The sequence below is a fragment of the Nerophis lumbriciformis genome, linkage group LG11 (genome assembly GCF_033978685.3).
Source record: "Nerophis lumbriciformis linkage group LG11, RoL_Nlum_v2.1, whole genome shotgun sequence".
NCBI classification, from domain to species: Eukaryota; Metazoa; Chordata; class Actinopteri; order Syngnathiformes; family Syngnathidae; genus Nerophis; species Nerophis lumbriciformis.
Genome location: NC_084558.2, coordinates 31,963,328 through 31,989,024, shown reverse-complemented (window position 1 = coordinate 31,989,024; position 25,697 = coordinate 31,963,328). Strand labels below are relative to the sequence as shown.

The 25,697-nt window shown below is 45.6% G+C and overlaps 1 protein-coding gene across 1 annotated transcript in view; it reads left to right on the top strand.

Annotated features, from left to right (window-relative positions):
- Positions 1-25,697, top strand: part of abcf1 (ATP-binding cassette, sub-family F (GCN20), member 1) — a 78,202-nt gene that overhangs the window by 15,161 nt on the left and 37,344 nt on the right. The window contains exons 5-14 of the mRNA XM_061966792.1: positions 4,206-4,341; positions 4,424-4,458; positions 4,523-4,612; positions 5,413-5,469; positions 6,320-6,385; positions 6,466-6,570; positions 9,595-9,717; positions 9,809-9,909; positions 10,022-10,107; positions 10,184-10,323. Coding sequence (XP_061822776.1) covers positions 4,206-4,341; positions 4,424-4,458; positions 4,523-4,612; positions 5,413-5,469; positions 6,320-6,385; positions 6,466-6,570; positions 9,595-9,717; positions 9,809-9,909; positions 10,022-10,107; positions 10,184-10,323 — 939 coding nt within the window. The remainder of the gene's footprint in view (positions 1-4,205; positions 4,342-4,423; positions 4,459-4,522; positions 4,613-5,412; positions 5,470-6,319; positions 6,386-6,465; positions 6,571-9,594; positions 9,718-9,808; positions 9,910-10,021; positions 10,108-10,183; positions 10,324-25,697) is intronic.

The window sequence follows — 25,697 nt, the reverse complement described above, 5'->3', positions numbered from 1 at the left end:
ATGACACAACTACAAAGTCGATCATGGAACTGCGGCCTAGGGTGTCCTGGTGCCAAGTGCACATATGGACACCCTTATGTTTGAACATGGTGTTCGTTATGGACAATCTGTGACGGGCACAAAAGTCCAATAACAAAACACCGCTCGGGTTCAGATCCGGGCAGCCATTCTTCCCAATCACGCCTCTCCAGGTTTCACTGTCGCTGCCAACATGAGCATTGAAGTCCCCCAGTAGAACGAGGGAATCACCCGGGGGAGCACTCTCAAGTACTCCCTCGAGTGAATCCAAAAAGGGTGGGTACTCTGAGCTGCGGTTTGGCGCGTAAGCGCAAACCACAGTCAGGACCCGTTCCCCCACCCGAAGGCGGAGGGAAGCTACCCTCTCGTCCACCGGGTTGAACTCCAACGTACAGGCTCTGAGCCGGGGGGAAACAAGAATTGCCACCCCAGCTCGTCGCCTCTCACTGCCGGCAACGCCAGAGTGGAAGAGAGTCCAGCCCCTCTCGAGAGAACTGGTTCCAGAGCCCTTGCTGTGCGTCGAAGTGAGTCCGACTATATCTAGCCGGAACTTCTCCACCTCGCGCACTAGCTCAGGCTCCTTCCCCCCCAGCGAGGTGACGTTCCACGTCCCAAGAGCTAGCTTCTGTAGCCGAGGATCGGACCGCCAAGTGCCCTGCCTTCGGCTGCCGCCCAGCTCACATCGCACCCGACCTCTATGACCCCTGCTATGGGTGGTGAGCCCATTGGAGGGGGGACCCACGTTGCCTCTTCGGGCTGTGCCCGGCCGGGCCCCGTGGGGACAGGCCCGGCCACCAGGCGCTCGCCATCGTGCCCCACCTCCGGGCCTGGCTCCAGAGGGGGGCCCCGGTGATTATTTCCAAAAATAATGTTTTAATCCTCTTGCAATTTTTTTCAATATTTTAAATGTCTTTATATACACATTAACATTGATCCAACACACTGTGGTGACCAGATAAATGGAAGCACAAGATGTCTTTCAATCAGCAATGCACACACTCAGCAACACACAGGAGCAATCAGGACACGATGCAATTTGCCTGTCCCTCCAACAAGGAGGACCCACCTTAATCGCTGCTGTGCCAATCATAAGACTACGTCAGGTTCCCTGAGATTGGTCAAAAGCTAGCTAGCAGCTAGTTAAAGTTTATGTGTTTGAATTGTAAAAATGCATAATTTAAGAGATAAACCTATCCTCTTGTTGGCTCAATAACTACGACGACAACTGTACGTGAGTGAATGTGTGAGTGAATTATATTTGTATAGCGCTTTTCTCTAGTGACTCAAAGCACTTTTACATAGTGAAACCCAATATCTAAGTTACATTTAAACCAGTGTGGGTGGCACTGGGAGCAGGTGGGTAAAGTGTCTTGCCCAAGGACACAACGGCAGTGACTAGGATGGCGGAAGCGGGGATCAAACCTGGAACCATCAAGTTGCTGGCACGGCCACTTTACCAACCGAGCTATACCGCCCCATACGTAATAATGTCTTTGCTGCAACTCCTGCATCACGACAACGGCTCACTCCCGCTTAACGTCACTTCCGCTCCACAACCACGTCATTCGCACATGCGCAGTCAGGAATGTAGCACGTAACAAACTGCCCTTTTCTCTTTAAAGAAAAATAGTGCACAGAAAATATGTATTTTTGTGTCCTTAATGGATAGTCAGGTTTAAAGTTTGAGGTTTAATAACTGAAGTAGAACAGTGAAGAAAAAATATTTGTTGTTAAGTCCATTTGACTTTAAGCTGCCATACACTTTTGCTGAGAGCCCTCAGCAAAACAAGTGCAGACACTCCTTTCTTGGTCAAACAGTCAGCAAGCTGCTCCTTATTTGCTGACCACATGGTTTGCTGCATAGTCCCAGAGTGGATGAGTTCATTGATACTGCTGATCTCGACCCATTTTCTCTGTGACTGTGGTGATCTAAGAGTACTGTGTAGTTAAGAAAACTGCACTGTCCATGCCATCTCTCCGAACAACTCTCCTGCTCTGCCAGCATATGGGCAAGAATCTTCCACCCTCTCCAGAAACTTGATTAGGTGCCCACCTTAAGTGTCTCTAAATGGAAGATTTCCTATAGATGAAACACTGAACACCACCTGCTGCTTGTACTGGTCAGCATGACGACATTTGTCTTCCATCTGCAGCGTCACTTCTTTCAGTTTTTTCTTCGTACGGCGAGCAATCTTGTTGGCTGACCCTCTCTCTTTTGTTTCCTGCTCCAGTTGCTCCTCCAGCTGCAGGTCCTTTGCTTCCAAGGCTATGATTGAGGCCTTAAACTTGGACACGACGACCCCCTTCAGCTAAGCTCGTCAAACTTGAATGGTCTTGCACTTTGTATGCCTTTTCATTTTCAGCAACTCGGTCTGTTAGTTGGCTGACATAATGATGATGCCATTTTCGCTTCACACTGTTCTAGTGCAAGCTGTGTCAATCACAGCATATCCCAAAGACTACCATGAAGATTTCTGTGTTAAACAACATGTCGTTAGACAATTAAGTAATGTTGCATTCTTCACGCTCTGGTCCTCCTTCAACTTCTGTGAGTTTAGCATAGTCATTTTTGTGGGGGCAGTCCTTTGCCCAGTGATATACACTTAGGCAGACTGCACATCTCGTTCTCCTACCATATCTGTTAAGCGGATTGATATCTTGAATATCTGTTTGATGTTGCATATTTGACTGACTTCCTCTCCTGTCCGTAAACTTTGTGTAGTAGGCAGCGTCAGTTGCATCTCCGCTCACCTGCAGTGCACCAGTTCTCATCTGTGGCATAGTATCGCAGTGTTTATTAGCTTGAATGCTAACACCGCATCCGGGAGCTCCATTTTAAACTGCCAAATTCTGTTGTATCTCTGTTCAAACTCAACAATGTAATCCACCATCGAAACACCATTGTATTTCATTATCTGGTGTCTGGTACGTTATCCGACTACGCCCCGCATTGGCGGTCCTTTTCCTCCTTGAAAAACAGAGTCCAGTTCTTTCAAAAGTGTAGTCAGACCATCATCTTTGTTGAAATCCCCTGCGGGTATTTACAATGCGCTGTACCTCACTCTTCCCATTAGCGACAAGGCAACCGCCAAGGCCTGCTTCTTCTTTTCCAAGTCGGAATCAGTCTCCAAATTTCTACCTCATTTTTCCATCTTTCGTAAGATTTCTTCTCATTTAACGCTGGCGGAACTTTATAATTACCAGCGGCCATCCTCTGCTACCAATGTTGGCTCAATAACTACGACAACTGTACATTTTAATGACTTAACTGCAACTCCTGCATCACAACAACAGCAGCTTACTCCTGTAAAACAACAACGTTACTTCCGTTCCACAACAATGTCATTCACACATGCACAGTGAGAAATGTAGCACCTAACACTCCATTTCTGAAACTGCAGGTTAAGAAGGCACCTTTAGGATCAATTTGAATTAAAGCACAATTGTATACAAGATACATAAGTAGGGGGTCTCAACTCTATCTTTCCATCCACTTGGGGGGTCCTGTTGAAGTCCCCTGCACTAGTGTAATTATGATGATAGTATAATAGTAAATATGCAAGTGAATGTGATTAATGATAAATATGCGACAATATGTACATTTTATGATGTGTCTTAAGTGAAATGGCAGTGTGCTTTATTTGTATTAAAAATTGAAGACAGGTCGTAAAATAAGTGATCAGTAGAGCCTTATCCATCCATCCATTTTCTATCGCTTGTCCCTTTCGCGATCCCTGGGGTGGCTGGATCGTATCCCAGCTGCATTCGGGTGGAAGGCAGAGTACACCCTGGACAAGTCGCCACCTCATCCCATATGAGACAAAATACAACAGTCATCCTTTTGTATTCGTTTTTGTTGACACTCTCCTTTAAACAAATTAAAGTTTAATGGGAAATTAATTTGCCAGTTTACCTCCAATTTTTTAAACAATTTTTGGGGGTAAATCACTATAGGAGTGGAACCTAAAAGGTAGAAGACACTAGTGTGGCCAACCTCCCTTTCTATAGAATGTTTAAAATTGTCCTGTAGGAAACAATGATGGGCATTTCAGTCAATGTCTTGGCTATGAGGAATGTTTTAAGTAAATGTAAAGTTTAACATGTGTTAGTATGGTTTGATACAAATTACAGAGTGTCCCTGAAGTGTGGACACATGATGACATTTCAGTGTGAACAATGTTCTCCAGTCTCATAAAAAGAAGAAGGAGCGGCGGAAAGGAAAAGGTGGTGATGCAGCCAAGGACAGCCATGAAGATGTCACGCTGAAACTTAAACATCTCTCAGTACAAGCCGATGATGATGATGATGATGATGATGAGCCTGGTAGGAAATAACACTGTTCATCATGACTTGCTTGTAATGTCACACCATTATTAAAGCAAGTCCTCTCCTTTTCTCCTTGCAGTCGTCGCCCCAAAGAAAGGGAAACAGAAGAACAAGGTTTGTTATTGTCTTACTAGTGCTTCACATGCTGGCATTGTGAACCATTGATGTTGTCCGGCAGGGTGGAAACATATTTGCAACTCTCAGCCAGGGAATGAGTGATCAGGATGAGAACTCCGATTTGGACGAGGAAGACAAATGTGAGAAAAAGGTACAATGTTGCTCCTTTACCCATGTTGTGCCTAGTACCCATTGAAAATCGAGCTAGCTTGACTACCACCAGTATTCATTGGACAGGGACATGAGCCGGAGGTGACATAAGTAACATCTCAGCAATGGCAAGGGTAGTATTAGCATATGATCGATACTAGAGTGATTAGATCGATATTTTAATTTAAAAAAATCTTGTTTTGTCTTTTTTAGTTAGTGTTTAAAAACTTGGAATAATTCCCTTATACAGAGGATGACTTTGTGGGGGGATAAAACCAAAGGATTTACAAGAGTAGTAGTCAGTAGTTTTTGCTTTTGTTTTGTTATTGTGTACTAATTGACTTTGTTTCGCTCAAATAAGTGTATGTGTTAAGAGAATAAGGAACTAGTTTGATTATTCAATTCAATGTCAATAGCACTCACCATAACACAAAACATTTACAGTTATTACACGTGATTGATATTGGCCGATCTCACTCATGGATGATCGGAATTGGTATCATAAAACCCTGATCGAAACATCCCTAGTTTTTGTAGTTATTTTCCCTACATGTCCACACAATAACTCCCATTTGGTAACCATTCAAATACATCTGGCCACGCAATGTCGTATATTTTTGATGTGAGATCTCCAGGTCATTTGATCAACCGTAATAACACCAAGAAGTTGATGTTCGAGCATCTTTGCCTCCCATTTGTACATGTGTTTATCTGCAATTGCCAAATAGCATTTTAGTCTTGAATGTTGCTGAGGTTGCAGTTGCTATCTTAATTTACTTTGTGTTCTTCTGTCCTCTACAGTCCAGAGTAAATGATGAGGATGAGAAGCCTAAGAAGACCAATAAACCGAAAGAAATTGTAAGTAATTAAATATCAGTGTTTGCGACCAACCTTTCCTTCTGGTTGCTGAGAGGTGAAAATGAAATCTTTGAGCTACTGTATAAAGACGCCGAGACCCAGAGTGCGGTTTGTGTATTAATCAAAACACTCCTTTGTATTACATAGGTCATTAAGGGTATTGTGGCAAGATTGTAGTATAATACACAATAAGTCTCGCGATAGTTTATAACATGATAGAAAATGAGTCCCGCAATAATCTGTAATATGATACACAATGATAAACCTTGCAATAGTTTGTAGTATGATAGACAATTACACAATAATATATGATAGTTACATATAATTCTTACATAAAATTACCAGGGTTACACCATCATATAGTACAGCGGTCAACAAAAGTATGGCAATTCAATTATGTCCATAATCCTGTTTCCTGCCCTGCACAGGTGAATGATAGTCTTTTGAATACTTCGTGCATACGTATAACACACCAATGCCCACGTGACCAGCACGACCCTTCAATCCTGCAGACACGCCTCCACACACATTGCTCCCCAAAACCTTCATTCTATCGCCTTCAATCAGTGTTCACACTTGCGTTAAATTATGGCGGACATGTACTTACCATTGTTATTACACCTTGTTATTTTACTAAACAAACTAAAGTGCTTTATTTATATTATTTATCTTAATTAATGGATACTGTGTCATTTCTTCATGGCCGCGTGTTTACAATTGTATTTTCTGTATTGCAAATGGTAGTAGTTATGACAAGTCTTTAAGCTAATTTGATGTGTGTTTTGATTGGATTAATTATATGGCAAGTGAATATGCTGTCTGTAACTGGCAATCATTTTTGTCGAAAAAGAAACGCTCAGTGCAGAGTGAAGATGAAGACGAGAAGGATGACAGTGATGGAGGTGACATGATGATGGTCTGTCTGTTCTTCCAGTTCGCTATTGCTTTTTCTTTTTTCCGGCTCTGTGTTTTTAATGTTGGTCCATGTCAAAGCAGAGTGCGGAGGATGCCATCGCAGAGCAGGCTAAGCAGAATCAGCAGGATGGCGTCGACCCATTCTCCAACCTTAGCAAGAAGGAGAAGAAAAAGAAGAAGAAACAGGTATCTATATCAATCCTGATGTATGGATTATAGTATTTGTACGATAGCCAACTAGCTACTGTATAGGCGAGGGCACATTGCTTGTGCGCGTGCGTGTATGTGTACCTGTGTGTCTGTGCACGTGTGTTCACTGGTTAAAAGCGCAAATACAGGAATTTATTTTCACTGTGAGTCACTATGGCTAAAGTCGGCTAAAAACAAATACAGTATTACATTTTTTAAATTAAATTTTCATATAATTTATTAGGGGTGTAACAGTATGTCATAAGCTATAGTTAAAGTGCAGCATTGGTAATTCCATCTTATAGTTCCTTTCCCTATCTCTCCTGAACAATTGGGGCACGCTTATTTCGTCTCCTCCTCTTGTCGTTGTCTGTTTATGAATTTTAAGGCAAAGTGTTCTAGAACAGGAGACTTAAAAGAAGAAAAAAAGTTTTCAAGCGTTGGCTTTTCCTTGGCACTATCGCGAGCAGTGACTCCGACAAGCCAAAGATTGGATTGCACTCTTATTTGTTTACTAAATTGGCGCATAATGCAATAAAGACTTCCTGTCACTTGCGTTTATTGTCCCCAGATTAATCAGAGTATACTAACAGTTACAGCTGTGGTATTTACCGATTCAAAATAATTTTGAACATTTGAGTTTTGTGGATAGATTTGAGCTCAGCGGAATTGAGCAATCTTTTACATCAGTTAGGGTTGCGCAATAAATATTGGATAGATAATTATCTGGCTGATGCGAGGAATTATGCCTTCATACTGATAATGAAGATTAGCTTCAATGGAAAAAACACAGGTAAATCCGCCTCATTAGCGTTTTTTTGATTGGACCTATTTTATATAATTATTGGATTAGGGTCACGGTAAGCAAATCAAGCACTTCTTTTCTTGTTTAACGGCCTGGGACTCCACGGTTTCAGATGAAGACATTTCCCGCTTTATTTACACCAAATGTTCAGCAAACATTCCGCCAGGAGGAAAAAAACATCAGTATCAATCTTGAGAAGATATTTCTGTCAGTATTATCTGGAAAAACAAATACTGCATCCCTAATGCTAGTGTTGTTTCTGGTCAAGAACAAGTATGTTTATTGGCTCTACATTGGCACCTCCAACATACGAGCTCAATTTGTTCTATGACTGAGCACATAACTTAAAATACTCGTCTCTCAAATCAATGTCACCCTTTGACATTAATTCAATTCAGTTTAATTCTTGCCTGCCTCCCTTTCCCAAAAACATTATTTTAACATGTCTATAACTTTTAGATTTGAAGTATTGTTTCTAAAACAATACAAGCTACAGTAGTTTTGAGTTTGAGTTTGTTTCGCACATGCATATAATGTTACACTGTTATCTGTGTTGACCCTGCGATGAGGTGGCGGCTTGTCCAGGGTGTATACCCCGCCTTCCGCCAAAGTGCAGCTGGGCAGGCTCCAGCACCCCCGCAACCCCAGAAAGGACAAGCGGTAGATAATGGATGGATGGATCACATCTCATGCTCACAATTACACAACTTGACACAAAGAAAAAAAAAAGATATAGGAAGAAGCAAACCTTATATAATACTACCCCTTGTACATGTCACAACAATCACAAAAATATCTATTCACTTCCTGTGTTCAATGTACACCACTCATATGAGCTAGTGGCTCCCACAAAGGGCCAACAAAACTCACGTGTGATCATGTGATTCATGACTAGGCCGATGGATCTGATGGTCCAGTCAGAGTTGGCACGTAATTGTACTCCTCTTCGTAGCGCTCATGTTTTGACATCAATGAGACCAAGACAAGGTTTTATTAAGTAATGTAAAAATATTGCACAGCATTTACCTTGGGGAGTGGACTAATGCGGTGGCTCCTTCTGGCTGCTTCTCTGTTGTATAACAATAGAAAATGTTATTGTTTCTGTTGCACACAGGCACCTTTTGCGTGACGTATCAGAGGTTAGAGTTGACAGCAGGCGATATGTATGTCTATGTACCTTGATCAATTAAAAGGCCTAGTAAGGAAGGGTTATGCTCAGTGGTCCTGTTTGTAGTCAGGATACCGAACGAACTGAGACACGTCAGGCACACTATTGGCAGGTTATTCATATATTTTCATGGAAAATATCCACTTGGATGTTGTTTTGGCGTCATAGCTGGTGCACAGGCTGGCTTGGTGGGTCAGCTACTCAGTCGGTTATGTTTTGATGGGTTGTTTCTTTAAATCGGCGGGTGTCGTTCGCTTATTCTACTTAGCGGTCTCCTTTGCACTCGCTTTCTTATTTGCCGAACTTGGAGGCCAGGGTTGTGTTGCTTCTGGACTGTTGATGGCAAATGACAATGGATGATTTGGTGCAGAAGATCTTACAGGGTTCATTCTGACAATCACTACACTAAAAAGCAGTGGGGAGGCTCGTAACTAAAATGTATGCTCAGCTTAAAGCATTACAAAAATCAAAGAGACAGCTCGTATCTCAAAATGTTCATAAGTTGGACTTGTAAGTTAAGGTACCATATTATTTGATTTCCAACTTGCTCCTGCTGTAAAAAATTTGGGTGTGACCTTAAATTACAAAAACAAATTAACTCCGTGGTTAGAGCAGGTTTTTTCCAGCTGAGACTTTTGGCAAAGGGCAGACCATGATATTTTAACTGTTTGCCACCCACCAAGGAATCTGCGCTCATCTTTACACACATCTTTGAAAGTACCAAGGACAAGACTTAAAAAATGGTGTGATCGTTCTCTTTCCGCTTCGGCACCCAAGTTATGGAACTCCCTCCCACCTGAGTTGCGAACCATCAAGGAGCTAAAAGTTTTTAAATCTCAGTAAGACATTTGTTTAAATTGTTTTTTAACAAACAATTGCTATAAGTATTTATTATTACTGTTTTAATGTGTGGTTTTAATTGCTTTTAACTTATTTGTCCTGTAAAGCACTTTGTGCACCATTGTGATGTTGTAAGGTGCTGTACAAATAAACCTTGATTGATTGATAGATTGATTTTGAATGTCCTTGTGCACATGTTTACTCACAGATGGAATTCGAGCGTCAGGTGGCCAACCTCCGTGCCCAAAGCGCCTTAGAGGGAGATTTCTCCATTTCCCAGGCAGAAATGTCCTCCAGACAAGCCATGCTGGAGAATGCCTCGGATATCAAGGTTACTCATTGTTTCATGAATGTTGTAATGACACTCGTTCCGATTTGTCTCTTAACTGTGTTCACATAAAGTCCTGGTCTGTGTTCACTAGCTGGAGAAATTCAGCATTTCCGCTCACGGCAAGGAGCTTTTTGTCAACGCTGACCTCCTTGTTGTGGCAGGAAGAAGATATGGTTTGGTGGGGCCAAATGGGTAAATATCAGATTTCACTTTTGAAATTGATCATGATTGTGCAACTACCGGTACTCATTCCCTCTACTGCATGCACACCCGCAGAAATAGAAATATGCAACTTTTTTTCCAGCAAAGGAAAGACCACATTACTGAAGCACATCGCCAACAGAGCTCTGAGCATTCCCCCTAACATTGATGTGCTGCTGTGTGAGCAGGGTGCGTTGTATGCCTTCTGTCATGATGTTTTTTTTCTGTCCTACGCTCACATGCTTCTGTGTCTGTCTGCAATCAGAGGTGATCGCTGATGACACGCCGGCTGTGCAGGCGGTGCTCAAGGCAGACACAAAGCGCCTGAAACTCCTGCAGGAGGAAAAGCAGCTTCAGGCTCTTCTGGAGAAGGGCGAAGACAGTGTGTCAGACAGACTGGAAAAGGTACAAGTTAGAATTATTCATAAATGTAATTAGTATAAGAGGATGCACTTATTCCTTAAGTAACCGAATGGCTTCATCTTTTCTGAGTCCGTTAGTAAAAGAGAGATTATGGTGATGTTAAACTGGAGTAGTGCGAGTACATGCGACATGCAAGAGTTGTCTATAAATTGAGCAAAATTAGTCTTAACAGCCTGCTCATAATGTTCAGAATTCCAAGTTTTGTGAACGCATCATTACATTAGTGTGACTGGTGAATAACGTGATTACTGTAAATTCCAGACTATAAGCCGCTACTTTTTTGATGATGCGCCACAGCACACACGGACATTCGCCCCACCGCGCTGCGTTCACAACACTTTCAAAAAAAGCTTTTCAAGTTGCTACCCAGTGGGACATTATGCATATATGTCGTGGTTTACTGTGGTGGATCCCAAAAAGCGCAGAAGACAAGAGCAATGAGTGCGACAAGTATTTTTTATCCACACTGTCAATGATTCAAAATACAAAAACTGTGATGCCAATAGAACAAAAAGGTACCAGGAGAAAAGGCTCAGGCACAAAATCACAAAACACGATGAGCAGGCAAACAGGCAGACTGCCGGTACAGGTAGGAAGGCGCAGGACGGGATTGGTCTTTACCAAGCTGGGGACGTGAAGCGTAGCGTGCGGCATGCAGCATTAAACATTAACCAGCAATAAAACAAACAATTGAAGGGAATAAATAGGAAAGGTTGATTAGAATCAGCTGTGGGTGTCACGCAGCTTCTTCTCCAGCCGGGACAGAAATACAAAAACATAAGCGGTCAATACATCAGGAACAACAAGAAAAAACTCAAAACAATGAAACCGAATCAACCTGTGTCACAGCGAGTTTGACGCGTATGTATGTCTGACAAAATGAATCAAAGTGATGCGTACGTGGCGGGATAAAAGAAAAGTAAGGAACTCAATGTGACCTAATGTAGTCTGCAGTCACATAGTCCATCCATCTTCTTCCGCTTATCCGAGGTCGGGTCGCGGGGGCAGCAGCTTAAGCAAGGAAGCCCAGACTTTCCTCTTCCCAGCCACTTCGTCCAGCTCTTCCTGTGGGACCCCGAGGCGTTCCCAGGCCAGCCGGGAGACATAGTCTTCCCAACGTGTCCTGGGTCTTCCCCGCGGCCTCCTACCGGTCGGACGTGCCCTAAACACCTCCCTAGGGAGGCGTTCGGGTGGCATCCTGACCAGATGCCCGAACCACCTCATCTGGATCCTCTCGATGTGGAGGAGCAGCGGCTTTACTTTGAGCTCCCCCCGGATGACAGAGCTTCTCACCCTATCTCTAAGGGAGAGCCCCGCCACCCGGCGGAGGAAACTCATTTCGGCCGCTTGTACCCGTGATCTTGTCCTTTCGGTCATGACCCAAAGCTCATGACCATAGGTGAGGATGGGAACGTAGATCGACCGGTAAATTGAGAGCTTTGACTTTCGGCTCAGCTCCTTCTTCACCACAACGGATCGATACAGCGTCCGCATTACTGAAGACGCCGCACCGATCAGCCTGTCGATCTCACGATCCACTCTTCCATCACTCGTGAACAAGACTCCGAGGTACTTGAACTCCTCCACTTGGGGCAAGATCTCCTCCCCAACCCGGAGATGGCACTCCACCCTTTTCCGGGCGAGAACCATGGACTCGGACTTGGAGGTGCTGATTCTCATCCCAGTCGCTTCACACTCGGCTGCGAACAGATCCAGTGAGAGCTGAAGATCCTGGCCAGATGAAGCCATCAAGACCACATCATCTGCAAAAAGCAGAGACCTAATCCTGCAGCCACCAAACCAGATCCCCTCAACGCCTTGACTGCGCCTAGAAATTCTGTCCATAAAAGTTATGAACAGAATCGTTGACAAAGGGCAGCCTTGGCGGAGTCCAACCCTCACTGGAAACGTGTCCGACTTACTGCCGGCAATGCGGACCAAGCTCTGGCACTGAGCATACAGGGAGCGGACTGCCACAATCAGACAGTCCGATACCCCATACTCTCTGAGCACTCCCCACAGGACTTCCCGAGGGACACGGTCGAATGCCTTCTCCAAGTCCACAAAACACATGTAGACTGGTTGGGCAAACTCCCATGCACCCTCAAGGACCCTGCCGAGAGTATAGAGCTGGTCCACAGTTCCACGACCAGGACGAAAACCACACTATTCCTCTTGAATCCGAGGTTCGACTATCCGGCGTAACCTCCTCTCCAGTACACCTGAATAGACCTTACCGGGAAGGCTGAGGAGTGTGATCCCACGATAGTTAGAACACACCCTCCGGTTCCCCTTCTTAAAGAGAGGAACCACCACCCCGGTCTGCCAATCCAGAGGTACCGCCCCCGATGTCCACGCGATGCTGCAGAGTCTTGTCAACCAAGACAGCCCCACAGCATCCAGAGCCTTAAGGAACTCCGGGCGGATCTCATCCACCCCCGGGGCCGATCTCATCCACCCCCGGGGCCTTGCCACTGAGGAGCTTTTTAACTACCTCAGCAATCTCAGCCCCAGAAATAGGAGAGCCCACCACAGACTCCCCAGGCACTGCTTCCTCATAGGAAGACGTGTTGGTGGGATTGAGGAGGTCTTCGAAGTATTCACTCCACTGATCCACAACATCCGCAGTCGAGGTCAGCAGAACACCATCCCCGCCATACACGGTGTTGATAGTGCACTGCTTCCCCTTCCTGAAGCGGCGGATGGTGGTCCAGAATTGCTTCGAAGCCGTCCGGAAGTCGTTTTCCATGGCTTCCCCGAACTCCTCCCATGTCCGAGTTTTTGCCTCTGTGACCGCTGAAGCCGCACACCGCTTGGCCTGTCGGTACCTGTCCGCTGCCTCAGGAGTCCTATGAGCCAAAAGAACCCGATAGGACTCCTTCTTCAGCTTGACGGCATCCCTCACCGCAGGTGTCCACCAACGGGTTCTAGGATTACCGCCACGACAAGCACCAACTACCTTGCGGCCACAGCTCCAATCAGCCGCCTCGACAATAGAGGCGCGGAACATGGTCCATTCGGACTCAATGTCCAGCACCTCCCTCGTGACATGTTCAAAGTTCTTCCGGAGGTGGGAATTGAAACTCTCTCTGACAGGAGACTCTGCCAGACGTTCCCAGCAAACCCTCACAATGCGTTTGGGCCTGCCAGGTCTGTCCGGCATCCTCCCCCACCATCGCAGCCAACTCACCACCAGGTGATCGGTAGAAAGCTCCGCCCCTCTCTTCACCCGAGTGTCCAAAACATGAGGCCGCAAATCCGATGACACTACTACAAAGTCGATCATGGAACTGCGGCCTAGGGTGTCCTGGTGCCAAGTGCACATATGGACACCCTTATGTTTGAACATGGTGTCGTTATGGACAATCTGTGACGGGCACAAAAGTCCAATAACAAAACACCGCTCGGGCCTCTCCAGGTTTCACTGTCGCTGCCAACATTAGCATTGAAGTCCCCCAGTAGAACGAGGGAATCACCCGGGGGCGCACTCTCAAGTACTCCCTCGAGTGAATCCAAAAAGGGTGGGTACTCTGAGCTGCGGTTTGGCGCGTAAGCGCAAACCACAGTCAGGACCCGTTCCCCCACCCGAAGGCGGAGGGAAGCTACCCTCTCGTCCACTGGGTTGAACTCCAACGTGCAGGCTCTGAGCCGGGGGGAAACAAGAATTGCCACCCCAGCCCGTCGCCTCTCACTGCCGGCAACGCCAGAGTGGAAGAGAGTCCAGCCCCTCTCGAGAGAACTGGTTCCAGAGCCCTTGCTGTGCGTCGAAGTGAGTCCGACTATATCTAGCCGGAACTTCTCCACCTCGCGCACTAGCTCAGGCTCCTTCCCCCCCAGCGAGGTGACGTTCCACGTCCCAAGAGCTAGCTTCTGTAGCCGAGGATAGGACCGCCAAGTGCCCTGCCTTCGGCTGCCGCCCAGCTCACATCGCACCCGACCTCTATGACCCCTGCTATGGGTGGTGAGCCCATTGGAGGGGGGACCCACGTTGCCTCTTCGGGCTGTGCCCGGCCGGGCCCCATGGGGACAGGCCCGGCCACCAGGCGCTCGCCATCGTGCCTCACCTCCGGGCCTGGCTCCAGAGGGGGGCCCCGGTGACCCGCGTCCGGGCGAGGGAAATCTGGGTCCTTGATTTTTATTTTTCATGGAGGTCTTCATAGTATCTTCACTCAGTGGCCTAGTGCACCTACTCAGTGGCCTAGTGGTTAGAGTGTCCGTCCTGAGATCGGTAGGTTGGGAGTTCAAACCCCGGCCGAGTCATACCAAAGACTATAAAAATGGGACCCATTACCTCCCTGCTTGGCACTCAGCATCAAGGGTTGGAATTGGGGGTTAAATCACCAAAATGATTCCCGGGCGCAGCCACCGCTGCTGCCCACTGCTCCCCTCACCTCCCAGGGGGTGATCAAGGGTGATGGGTCAAATGCAGAGAATAATTTCGCCACACCTAGTGTGTGTGTGACAATCATTGGTACTTTAACTTTAACTTTAACTTTATAGTGTCCATCTGTAATAACAGTCCCCAATAACCCGGACCAATTAAAGGGTCACACAGTTATTTGTGAGTTATATCTATTTGTATCGCGCTATTTGCATTGTATTTGCATTACCTCACACTATGAACACTACATATATTTCTATTTGATTTCAATTGTTCTTTTTGTTTCCATGACTGTTTACTATGGCTGGACAATTAATAATTTTTTTTGTTTCGATTTTGGTTATGACTTTTCACGATTATGAAAATACAATATTAAAAAAAAAAAAGATTACCGTATTTTCCGCACTATAAGGCGCACCTAAAAACCACAATTTTTCTCAAAAGCTGACAGTGCGCCTAATAACCCGGTGCGCTTTATTACGATTCATTTTCATAAAGTTTCGGTCTCGCAACTTGGGTAAACAGCCGCCATCTTTTTTCCCGGTAGAACAGGAAGCGCTTCTTCTTCTACGCAAGCAACCGCCAAGGAAAGCACCCGCCCCCATAGAACAGGAAGCGCTTCACCCGCCCCCATAGAACAGGAAGCGCTTCACCCGCCCCCGGAAGAAGAAGAAAAAACGCGCGGATATCACCGTACGTTTCATTTCCTGTTTACATCTGTAAAGACCACAAAATGGCTCCTACAAAGGACAAGGATCCGGTTCATAAAAAGACGCAATCTCTCCATCCGCACACGGATTACTACCGTATTTCACAGCAACTGATATTCCTGTGAACTGCACTGTGGAACGGGAGCACGTACGGTGAATATTCGCACCACAGAGAATGAGAAGTCATCCTTCACTGTGGTTCTAGCTTGCCATGCTAACTTCCACCCAGGGTGATATTCAAAAGGAAGACCTTGCCAAAAGAGACCTTTCCAGCCGGCGTCATCATAAAAGCTAACTCGAAGGGATGGATGGATGAAGAAAAGATGAGCGAGTGGTTAAGGGAAGTTTACGCGAAGAGGCCGGGTGGCTTTTTTCACACAGCTCCGAAGGCGAACACACCTTCACTAAGACGGGCAGATAGCGCCGGTCGACATACGCCAACATCTGCCAGTGGATCGTAAATGCCTGGGCAGATAGTTTCGGTCACAAGTGTGGTCCGAGCTTTCCGGAAGGCAGGATTCACAGAACTGCTGCACAACAACAGCGACACTGAATCCGATGACTTCGACGAGGCGGAGCCGGCCATTTTTGGATCCCACGCTTGCGCAACTTTTCAATTCGGACACCGAAGACGAAGAATTCGAAGGATTTACGAATGAAGAATAACTTCAGAAGGTGAGCGCTATGTTTATTTTGTGTGTTGTGACATTAACGTTCGAGCAACATTATGTTGCTATTTATTGCTCTACACCATTTTGAATTTTACTATGTTTGTGATTGCACATTTGCGTACATTTTGGGACAGAGTTGTTAGAACGCTGGTTTTCAATATATTATTAAAGTTTGACTGAACTATCTGACTGTTTTTTTGACATTCACTTTAGCGCAGCGTTTTTTTGACATTCACTTTAGCGCAGCGTAGGCGCGGCTTTTAGTCCGGGGCGGCTTATTGGTGGACAAAATTATGAAATATGTAATTCATAGAAGGTGCGGCTAATAATCCGGTGCGCCTTATAGTGCGGAAAATACGGTAATGGGCCGCACAACGTGCATGCAAATTCCGGAGCTTGGGACGGAGAAACAGATGAGGAGCGAATGAATTAAAAAAAACATGTCTACATAAGCTGGTTGCCAGTTTCTATTTGACACAGCGTTAGTATGCCTAATCAATAATCACTAAACTCAACAAAAAAGTAAGGTGTGACTGAACCGTAACGCGGAAGGAGTCACATAATTGTCCAATAAATCGAAATCCGCTGATAGCCTCAAAATAATATCAGGGAAATTTACATACATGTAATTGAAATGTTGTCATTGTGAGGAGAAGAAACATTTGTTTGGGAAAGTAATGTGTCTAATAGTGCTCAGTCATCTCTGACGCACTCAACCGCCCCGTCCTGATAGACAATGTGAATGCCAGGACGGTCGTTTTACACAGCGGCTAAACTACGAAGCTAAAGCTAACAAGAACAATCCATACACCCACAACACATCTCATTTGCTTGCATAAATAAATGTGAGCATTTTTGCATTTAATTAAACATTTTGTTTTACACAAAAAGCACACACTCTGTGGTGGTAAAATCAGTGCAAAAACAAAATTAAAACGGGAAAAACTTAATTTGATTGTTTTTTTATATTGCTGATATGTATATGCTTCATCCCAAGTACAGGACTAATAGACTCAAAAACTCTTTTGTCCCACACACCATCAGACTGTACAACTCCTCTCTGGGGGGGAGGGGGGTTACTGGGATGACAGAGGATGCAAAACAATAACATATACCCCCATTATTTATTATTTACTTTTTACTTTTTAAATTATATCTCAACTCTGTACTCTGCTGCTGGAATTGTAATTTTCTTTAGGGAACTCTCCTGAAGGAATCAATAAAGTACTATCTATCGATCTATCTATCTATACTGTGTGTGTGTGTGTGTGTGTGTGTGTGTGTGTGTGTGTGTGTGTGTGTGTGTGTGTGTGTGTGTGTGTGTGTGTGTGTGTGTGTGTGTGTGTGTATATATATATATATATATATATATATATATATATATATATATATATATATATATATATATATATATATATTAGGGCTGGGCAACGATTAAAATTTTTTAATCAGAATTAATTGCACTATTTCTCCGATTAATCACGATTAACTGCATTGTATACCATACTTGCCAACCCTCCCGGATTTTCCGGGAGACTCCCGAAATTCAGCGCCTCTCCCGAAAACCTCCCGGGACAAAGTCCTCCACAATATAAAAAAGCGTACCTGCCCAATCACGTTATAACTATAGAATGATGGAGGGCGAGTTCTTGGTTTCTTATGTGGGTTTATTGTTAGGCAGTTTCATTAACGTCCTCCCAGCGTGGCAACAACACACAACAACAGCAGTCACTTTTTTGTATACCGTAAAGCAGTTCGTCTGCCGTAAACAGCAATGTTGTGACACTCTTAAACAGGACAATACTGCCATCTAGTGCATTTGATGAAAGCACTTTTGTGCGTGCCACACATCAATGCATCATCAGAGAGGGTGTTCAGCATGGTTCGAAAAACAGTGACAGAGAATAGAACAAGGATGGACAATTCAACCCTTAACTCAACAATGAGTGGATGAGTGTTATGTGTGTGTATATGTGTAAATAAATGAACACTGAAATTCAAGTACATATTTTATATATATATATATATATATATATATATATATATATATATATATATATATATAACTAGAATTCACTGAACGTCAAGTATTTCTTTTATATATATATATATATATATATATATATATATATATATATATATATATATATATATATATATATATATATATATCCATCCATCTTCTTCCGCTTACCGAGGTCGGGTCGCGGGGGCAGCAGCCTAAGCAGGGAAGCCCAGACTTCCCTCTCCCCAGCCACTTCGTCCAGCTCCTCCCGGGGGATCCCGAGGCGTTCCCAGGCCAGCCGGGAGACATAGTCTTCCCAACGTGTCCTGGGTCTTCCTCGTGGCCTCCTACCGGTCGGACATGCCCTAAACACCTCCTTAGGGAGGCGCTCGGGTGGCATCCTGACCAGATGCCCGAACCACCTCATCTGGCTCCTCTCCATGTGGAGGAGCAGCGGCTTTACTTTGAGCTCCCCCCGGATGACAGAGCTTCTCACCCTATCTCTAAGGGAGAGCCCCGCCACCCGGCGGAGGAAACTCATTTCGGCCGCTTGTACCCGTGATCTTGTCCTTTCGGTCATAACCCAAAGCTCATGACCATAGGTGAGGATGGGAACGTAGATCGACCAGTAAATTGAGAGCTTTGCCTTCCGGCTCAGCTCCTTCTTCACCACAACGGATCGATACAGCGTCCGCATTACTGAAGACGCCGCACCGATCCGCCTGTCGATCTCACGATCCACTCTTCCCTCACTCGTGAACAAGACTCCGAGGTACTTGAACTCCTCCACTTGGGGCAAGATCTCCTCCCCAACCCGGAGATGGCACTCCACCCTTTTCCGGGTGAGAACCATGGACTCGGACTTGGAGGTGCTGATTCTCATCCCAGTCGCTTCACACTCAGCTGCGAACCGATCCAGTGAGAGCTGAAGATCCTGGCCAGATGAAGCCATGAGGACCAAATCATCTGCAAAAAGCAGAGACCTAATCCTGCAGCCACCAAACCGGATCCCCTCAACGCCTTGACTGCGCCTAGAAATTCTGTCCATAAAAGTTATGAACAGAATCGGTGACAAAGGGCAGCCTTGGCGGAGTCCAACCCTCACCGGAAATGTGTCCGACTTACTGCCGGCAATGCGAACCAAGCTCTGACACTGATCATACAGGGAGCGGACCGCCACAATCAGACAGTCCGAAACCCCATACTCTCTGAGCACTCCCCACAGGACTTCCCGAGGGACACGGTCGAATGCCTTCTCCAAGTCCACAAAGCACATGTAGACTGGTTGGGCAAACTCCCATGCACCCTCAAGGACCCTGCCGAGAGTATAGAGCTGGTCCACAGTTCCACGACCAGGACGAAAACCACACTGTTCCTCCTGAATCCGAGGTTCGACTATCCGGCGTAGCCTCCTCTCCAGTACACCTGAATAGACCTTACCGGGAAGGCTGAGGAGTGTGATCCCACGATAGTTAGAACACACCCTCCGGTTCCCCTTTTTAAAGAGAGGAACCACCACCCCGGTCTGCCAATCCAGAGGTACTGCCCCCGATGTCCACGCGATGCTGCAGAGTCTTGTCAACCAAGACAGCCCTACAGCATCCAGAGCCTTAAGGAACTCCGGGCGGATCTCATCCACCCCCGGGGCGATCTCATCCACCCCCGGGGCCTTGCCACCGAGGAGCTTTTTAACTACCTCAGCAACCTCAGCCCCAGAAATAGGAGAGCCCACCACAGATTCCCCAGGCACTGCTTCCTCATAGGAAGACGTGTTGGTGGGATTGAGGAGGTCTTCGAAGTATTCCCTCCACCGATCCACAACTTCCGCAGTCGAGGTCAGCAGAACACCATCCGCACCATACACGGTGTTGGTAGTGCACTGCTTCCCCTTCCTGAGGCGGCGGATGGTGGTCCAGAATCGCTTCGAAGCCGTCCGGAAGTCGTTTTCCATGGCTTCCCCGAACTCCTCCCATGTCCGAGTTTTTTCCTCCGCGACTGCTGAAGCCGCACACCGCTTGGCCTGTCGGTACCTGTCCGCTGCCTCAGGAGTCCCATGAGCCAAAAGAACCCGATAGGACTCCTTCTTCAGCTTGACGGCATCCCTCACCGCCGGTGTCCACCAACGGGTTCTAGGATTACCGCCACGACAGGCACCAACTACCTTGCGGCCACAGCTCCAATCAGCCGCCTCGACAATAGAGGTGCGGAACATGGTCCACTCGGACTCAATGTCCAGCACCTCCCTCGTGACATGTTCAAAGTTCTTCCGGAGGTGGGAATTGAAACTCTCTCTGACAGGAGACTCTGCCAGACGTTCCCAGCAAACCCTCACAATGCGTTTGGGCCTGCCAGGTCTGTCCGGCATCCTCCCCCACCATCGCAGCCAACTCACCACCAGGTGGTGATCGGTAGAAAGCTCCGCCCCTCTCTTCACCCGAGTGTCCAAAACATGAGGCCGCAAATCCGATGACACAACTACAAAGTCGATCATAGAACTGCGGCCTAGGGTGTCCTGGTGCCAAGTGCACATATGGACACCCTTATGCTTGAACATGGTGTTCGTTATGGACAATCCGTGACGGGCACAAAAGTCCAATAACAAAACACCACTTGGGTTCAGATCCGGGCGGCCATTCTTCCCAATCACGCCTCTCCAGGTTTCACTGTCGTTGCCAATATGAGCGTTGAAGTCCCCCAGTAAAACGAGGGAATCACCCGGGGGAGCACTCTCAAGTACTCCCTCGAGTGAATCCAAAAAGGGTGTGTACTCTGAGCTGCTGTTTGGCGCGTAAGCGCAAACAACAGTCAGGACCCGTCCCCCCACCCGAAGGCGGAGGGAAGCTACCCTCTCGTCCACCGGGTTGAACTCCAACGTGCAGGCTCTGAGCCGGGGGGCAACAAGAATTGCCACCCCAGCCCGTCGCCTCTCACTGCTGGCAACGCCAGAGTGGAAGAGAGTCCAGCCCCTCTCGAGAGAACTGGTTCCAGAGCCCTTGCTGTGCGTCGAGGTGAGTCCGACTATATCCAACCGGAACTTCTCTACCTCGCGCACTAGCTCAGGCTCCTTCCCCCCCAGCGAGGTGACGTTCCACGTCCCAAGAGCTAGCTTCTGTAGCCGAGGATCGGACCGCCAAGTGCCCTGCTTTCGGCTACCGCCCAGCTCACATTGCACCCGACCTCTATGGCCCCTGCTATGGGTGGTGAGCCCATTGGAGGGGGGACCCACGTTGCCTCTTCGGGCTGTGCCCGGCCGGGCCCCATGGGGACAGGCCCGGCCACCAGGGGCTCGCCATCGTGCCCCAACTCCGGGCCTGGCTCCGGAGGGGGGCCCCGGTGACCCGCGTCCGGGCGAGGGAAATCTGAGTCTCGGTTCTTGCATTTCCATAGAAGTCTTCGAGCTGCTCTTTGTCTGATATATATATATATATATATATATATATATATATATATATATATATATGAAATACTTGACTTGGTGAATTCTAGCTGTAAATATACTCCTCCCCTTTTAGCCACGCCCCCGTCCCACCCCGACCACGCCCACCCCCACCCCCTCCCCCCACCTCCCGAAATCGGAGGTCTCAAGGTTGGCAAGTATGTTGTATACGCAAAACCCAATAATGAATTCAAAAGTAGTGTGTAGTGCACCTTTATTGGAATATTCTCCCATATGAACAAAAGCGCCAAAACATTTGTTATGCAAACAAAATTTAAATCAGTACTTGTTAAACAGTAGCAGTTAAATAGCATATTTTATGAAAATCAACTCAAAAAATGTAAATACAAACATTCAAGCTTATTGCCACTGCCAGGGTATTTAAGTTATCCTGTTTGTTATGGAAAATAAATAAAATCTACATACAAATCCCTGAGCCACAATCATAACATCCGAACAGGCAATTTCTGAGGTAACAGCAGAAACATTTTCTTTTATCAGGGAGAAAGAAAAGAAAGGGTGAAGCACAAAACACTTCACTGCTGGGATTTCCTTTACAGGGGACTAGAATGTAAAGTCCATGTTAATAATGGAGTTCCTTCAGAGAATCTCACTCAACTCGGTGTAGTTTGTTAATTCTTAGAACTTGAAGGCCATTAATTTTAAATGTACTGCCCTATGGATTAAAGTGCCATAACATTTACTGTGCAAACACACTTTTAACAGCATTTTTAAACAGTTAGCAGTTAAACAAAATATTTGTAAATCTTCAGCCTTAGCTTCAACAATGTTATCAAAGCAAATACAAAATTAAAGCTTATTGCCACTACCTGGGCAATAATGTTATACTGTTCCTTATGAAAAATAAAACAAAGTCCTGAGCCACAATCACAACAATTATACAGGCAATTTCTGAGGTAACAACAGAAAAGTTTTACGGTCATCATGAAGCAGCATAACCAGTCTGTATTCAGTACCAAATGTCCCTATTAGAGAGAGGTGACGCTACAAAAAATTCACTGTAATTATGCTTACCGATTGATGTCCAGTAGTCCCCACTGAGAGCAACTACAACTGCACGTTGTAAAGTTGTCACTTTTACACTCCTCTCCTTTTCATACAACTCGTGTATTCTTCGTGCGTCTTGGTGGCGGCTCATATGTGCTGTCACTTGTTGCGATTCGCACAATGTTTCTCAGGCCGGCATCTTCCACAACACTAATGGGCCTACAGTCTGTAACTATCCACTTCGCTATGGCATTTGTTAGCTTCTCTTGCTCTCGTTTATCTATACTTCTCCCGCACGCTGCATTTAATGTAGTCTGCCGAAGCCTGCCTCCACTTTCTGCTTTGTTGAATGGTTTGCTCGCATCAACAGTGTGCTTCGCGTTAAGGCAGTGGTTCTCAAACTTTTTTTGTCATCCCCCACTTTGGACAAGGGCGAGTTTTCAAGCCCCACCTGCCCCCATCGCCCCAACAGAACGCTAATGCCAAGCTTAACATTTTCAAATTTATTGAACATCAAGTAACATCAAGTTGTATACATTCAAACTCAATAACATAAAATAACATCAAGTTCAATAATAAATAAAATAACTGTGCAGCTGTGGTATAACTTGCCCATCCATCCATTTTCTACCGCTTATTCCCTTTGTGGTCGCGGGGGGCGCTGGAGCCTATCTCAGCTACAATCGGGCGGAAGGCGGGGTACACCCTGGACAAGTCGCCACCTCATCGCAGGGCCAACACAGATAGACAGACAACATTCACACTCACATCCACACACTAGGGCCAATTTAGTGTTGCCAATCAACCTATCCCCAGGTGCATGTCTTTGGAGGTGGGAGGAAGCCGGAGTACCCGGAGGGAACCCACGCAGTCACGGGGAGAACATACAAACTCCACGCAGAAAGATCCCGAGCCCGGGATTGAACCCAAGACTACTCAGGACCTTCGTATTGTGAGGCAGATGCACTAACCCCTCTTCCACCGTGCTGCCTGGTATAACTTGCATCAAGTTCAATAATAAATAAAACAAAAGTGTTATAAATTGCATCAAGTTCAATAATAAATCAAAAAAAGGGTTATAACTTGCATCAAGTTCAATAATAAATAAAAAAAAGTGTTATAACTTGCATCAAGTTCAATAATAAATCAAATAACTTGCATCAAGTTCAAAATAAATAAAATAAAAGTGCCACTTTGCAATCTTTGCAAAAAAAAAGGAGGAGCTATGCATTTGGGAAGACAGGGCAAGTGACAGCACTTTGCCCTGGGAGAGCCACCTTGCTTCACTGTGAAACACATACCGTATTTTCCGCACCATAAGGCGCCCTGGGTTAAAAGCCGCGCCTTCAATGAACGGCATATTTCAAAACTTTGTCCACCTATAAGCCGCCCGGTGTTGTAAGCCGCATCTAACTGCGCTAAAGGAATGTCAAAAAAACAGTCAGATAGGTCAGTCAAACTTTAATAATATATTAAAAACCAGCGTTCTAACAACTCTGTTCACTCCCAAAATGTACGCAAATGTGCAATCACAAACATAGTAAAATTCAAAATAGTGCAGAGCAATAGCAACATAATGTTGCTCGAACGTTAATGTCACAACACACAAAATAAACATAACGCTCACTTTCTGAAGTTATTCTTCATTCATAAATCCCTCGAATTATTCTCCTTCGTTGTCCGAATTGAAAAGTTGGGCGAATGTGGGATCCAAAATGTCGTCTGGCGCTGTCTCCTTGTCTCCCTGTCTTGGTGAACGTCACGTGTGTTCGCCTTCTGTCATCCACTGTTCCCACGCAGTTAGCAGTCTAGCTTCGAATGCCCTGTTGACACCAATATCTAGCGGCTGGAGGTCTTTTGTCAATCCACCCGGAATGACGGCGAGTATTGAATTAAGCGCGTAAGCGTGTCTCTTAATGTGATGTTATGAGCTAGCAAATATAACAACTACACTACCCAGCATGCAACGATAGTGACGAGCATGCGCAGTAGCCCTGAGAAGCGTTGTTGTATGCTGGCAGTTAGAATGTGGTTATGAGCACGCTGTGAGTAAACGTTGAGAACTCCGTTAACACGCCTCGTCTGCATTATTTATAATTAGACAGACAACACACTTAATAGGAGCCATTTTGGGGTCTTTACATAAACACACAAATGGAAATGAAACGTCACATATCCCAGCATGCACCGCGCGCTTCTTCTACGGGGAAAAAAGATGGCGGCTGTTTACCGAAGTTGCGAGACCGAAACTTTATGAAAATGAATCTTAATATTTATCCATATATAAAGCGCACCGGGTTATAAGGCGCACTGTCAGCTTTTGAGAAAATTTGTGGTTTTTAGGTGCGCCTTATAGTGCGGAAAATACGGTACTTGCCAACCCTCCCGGATTTTCCGGTAGACTCCTGAAATTCAGCGCTTCTCCCGAAAACCTCCCGGGACATATTTTCTCCCGAAAATCTCCCGAAATTCAGGCGTACCTGAGTGACGTGTCGACAGCATGTTTTCACGTCCGCTTTCCCACAATATAAACAGCGTGCCTGCCCAATCACGTTATAACTGTAGAATGATCGAGGGCGAGTTCTTGGTTTCTTATGTGGGTTTATTGTTAGGCAGTTTCATTAACGTCCTCCCAGCATGGCAACAACACACAACAACAGCAGTCACGTTTTCGTCTACCGTAAAGCAGTTCGTCTGCCGTAAACAGCAATGTTGTGACACTCTTAAACAGGGCAATACTGCCATCTAATGTACATGCATATGTGACATTAACATCTAGGGCTTTTAGAGAGTGCAGTGCACAACTGCGCACACAACAAGGAGACGAAGCAGAATTCATCATCAGAGAGGGTGTTCAGCATGGTTAGAAAAATAATGACAGAGAATAGAACAAGGATGGACAATTCAACCCTTAACTCAACAATGAGTAGATGAGTGTTATGTGTGTGTATATGTGTAAATAAATGAACACTGAAATTCAAGCATTTCTCTTATTTATATATATATATATATATATATATATATATATATATATATATATATATATATATATATATAGCTAGAATTCACTGAAAGTCAAGTATTTCTTATATATATATATATATATGTGTGAAATACTTGACTTGGTGAATTCTAGCTGTAAATA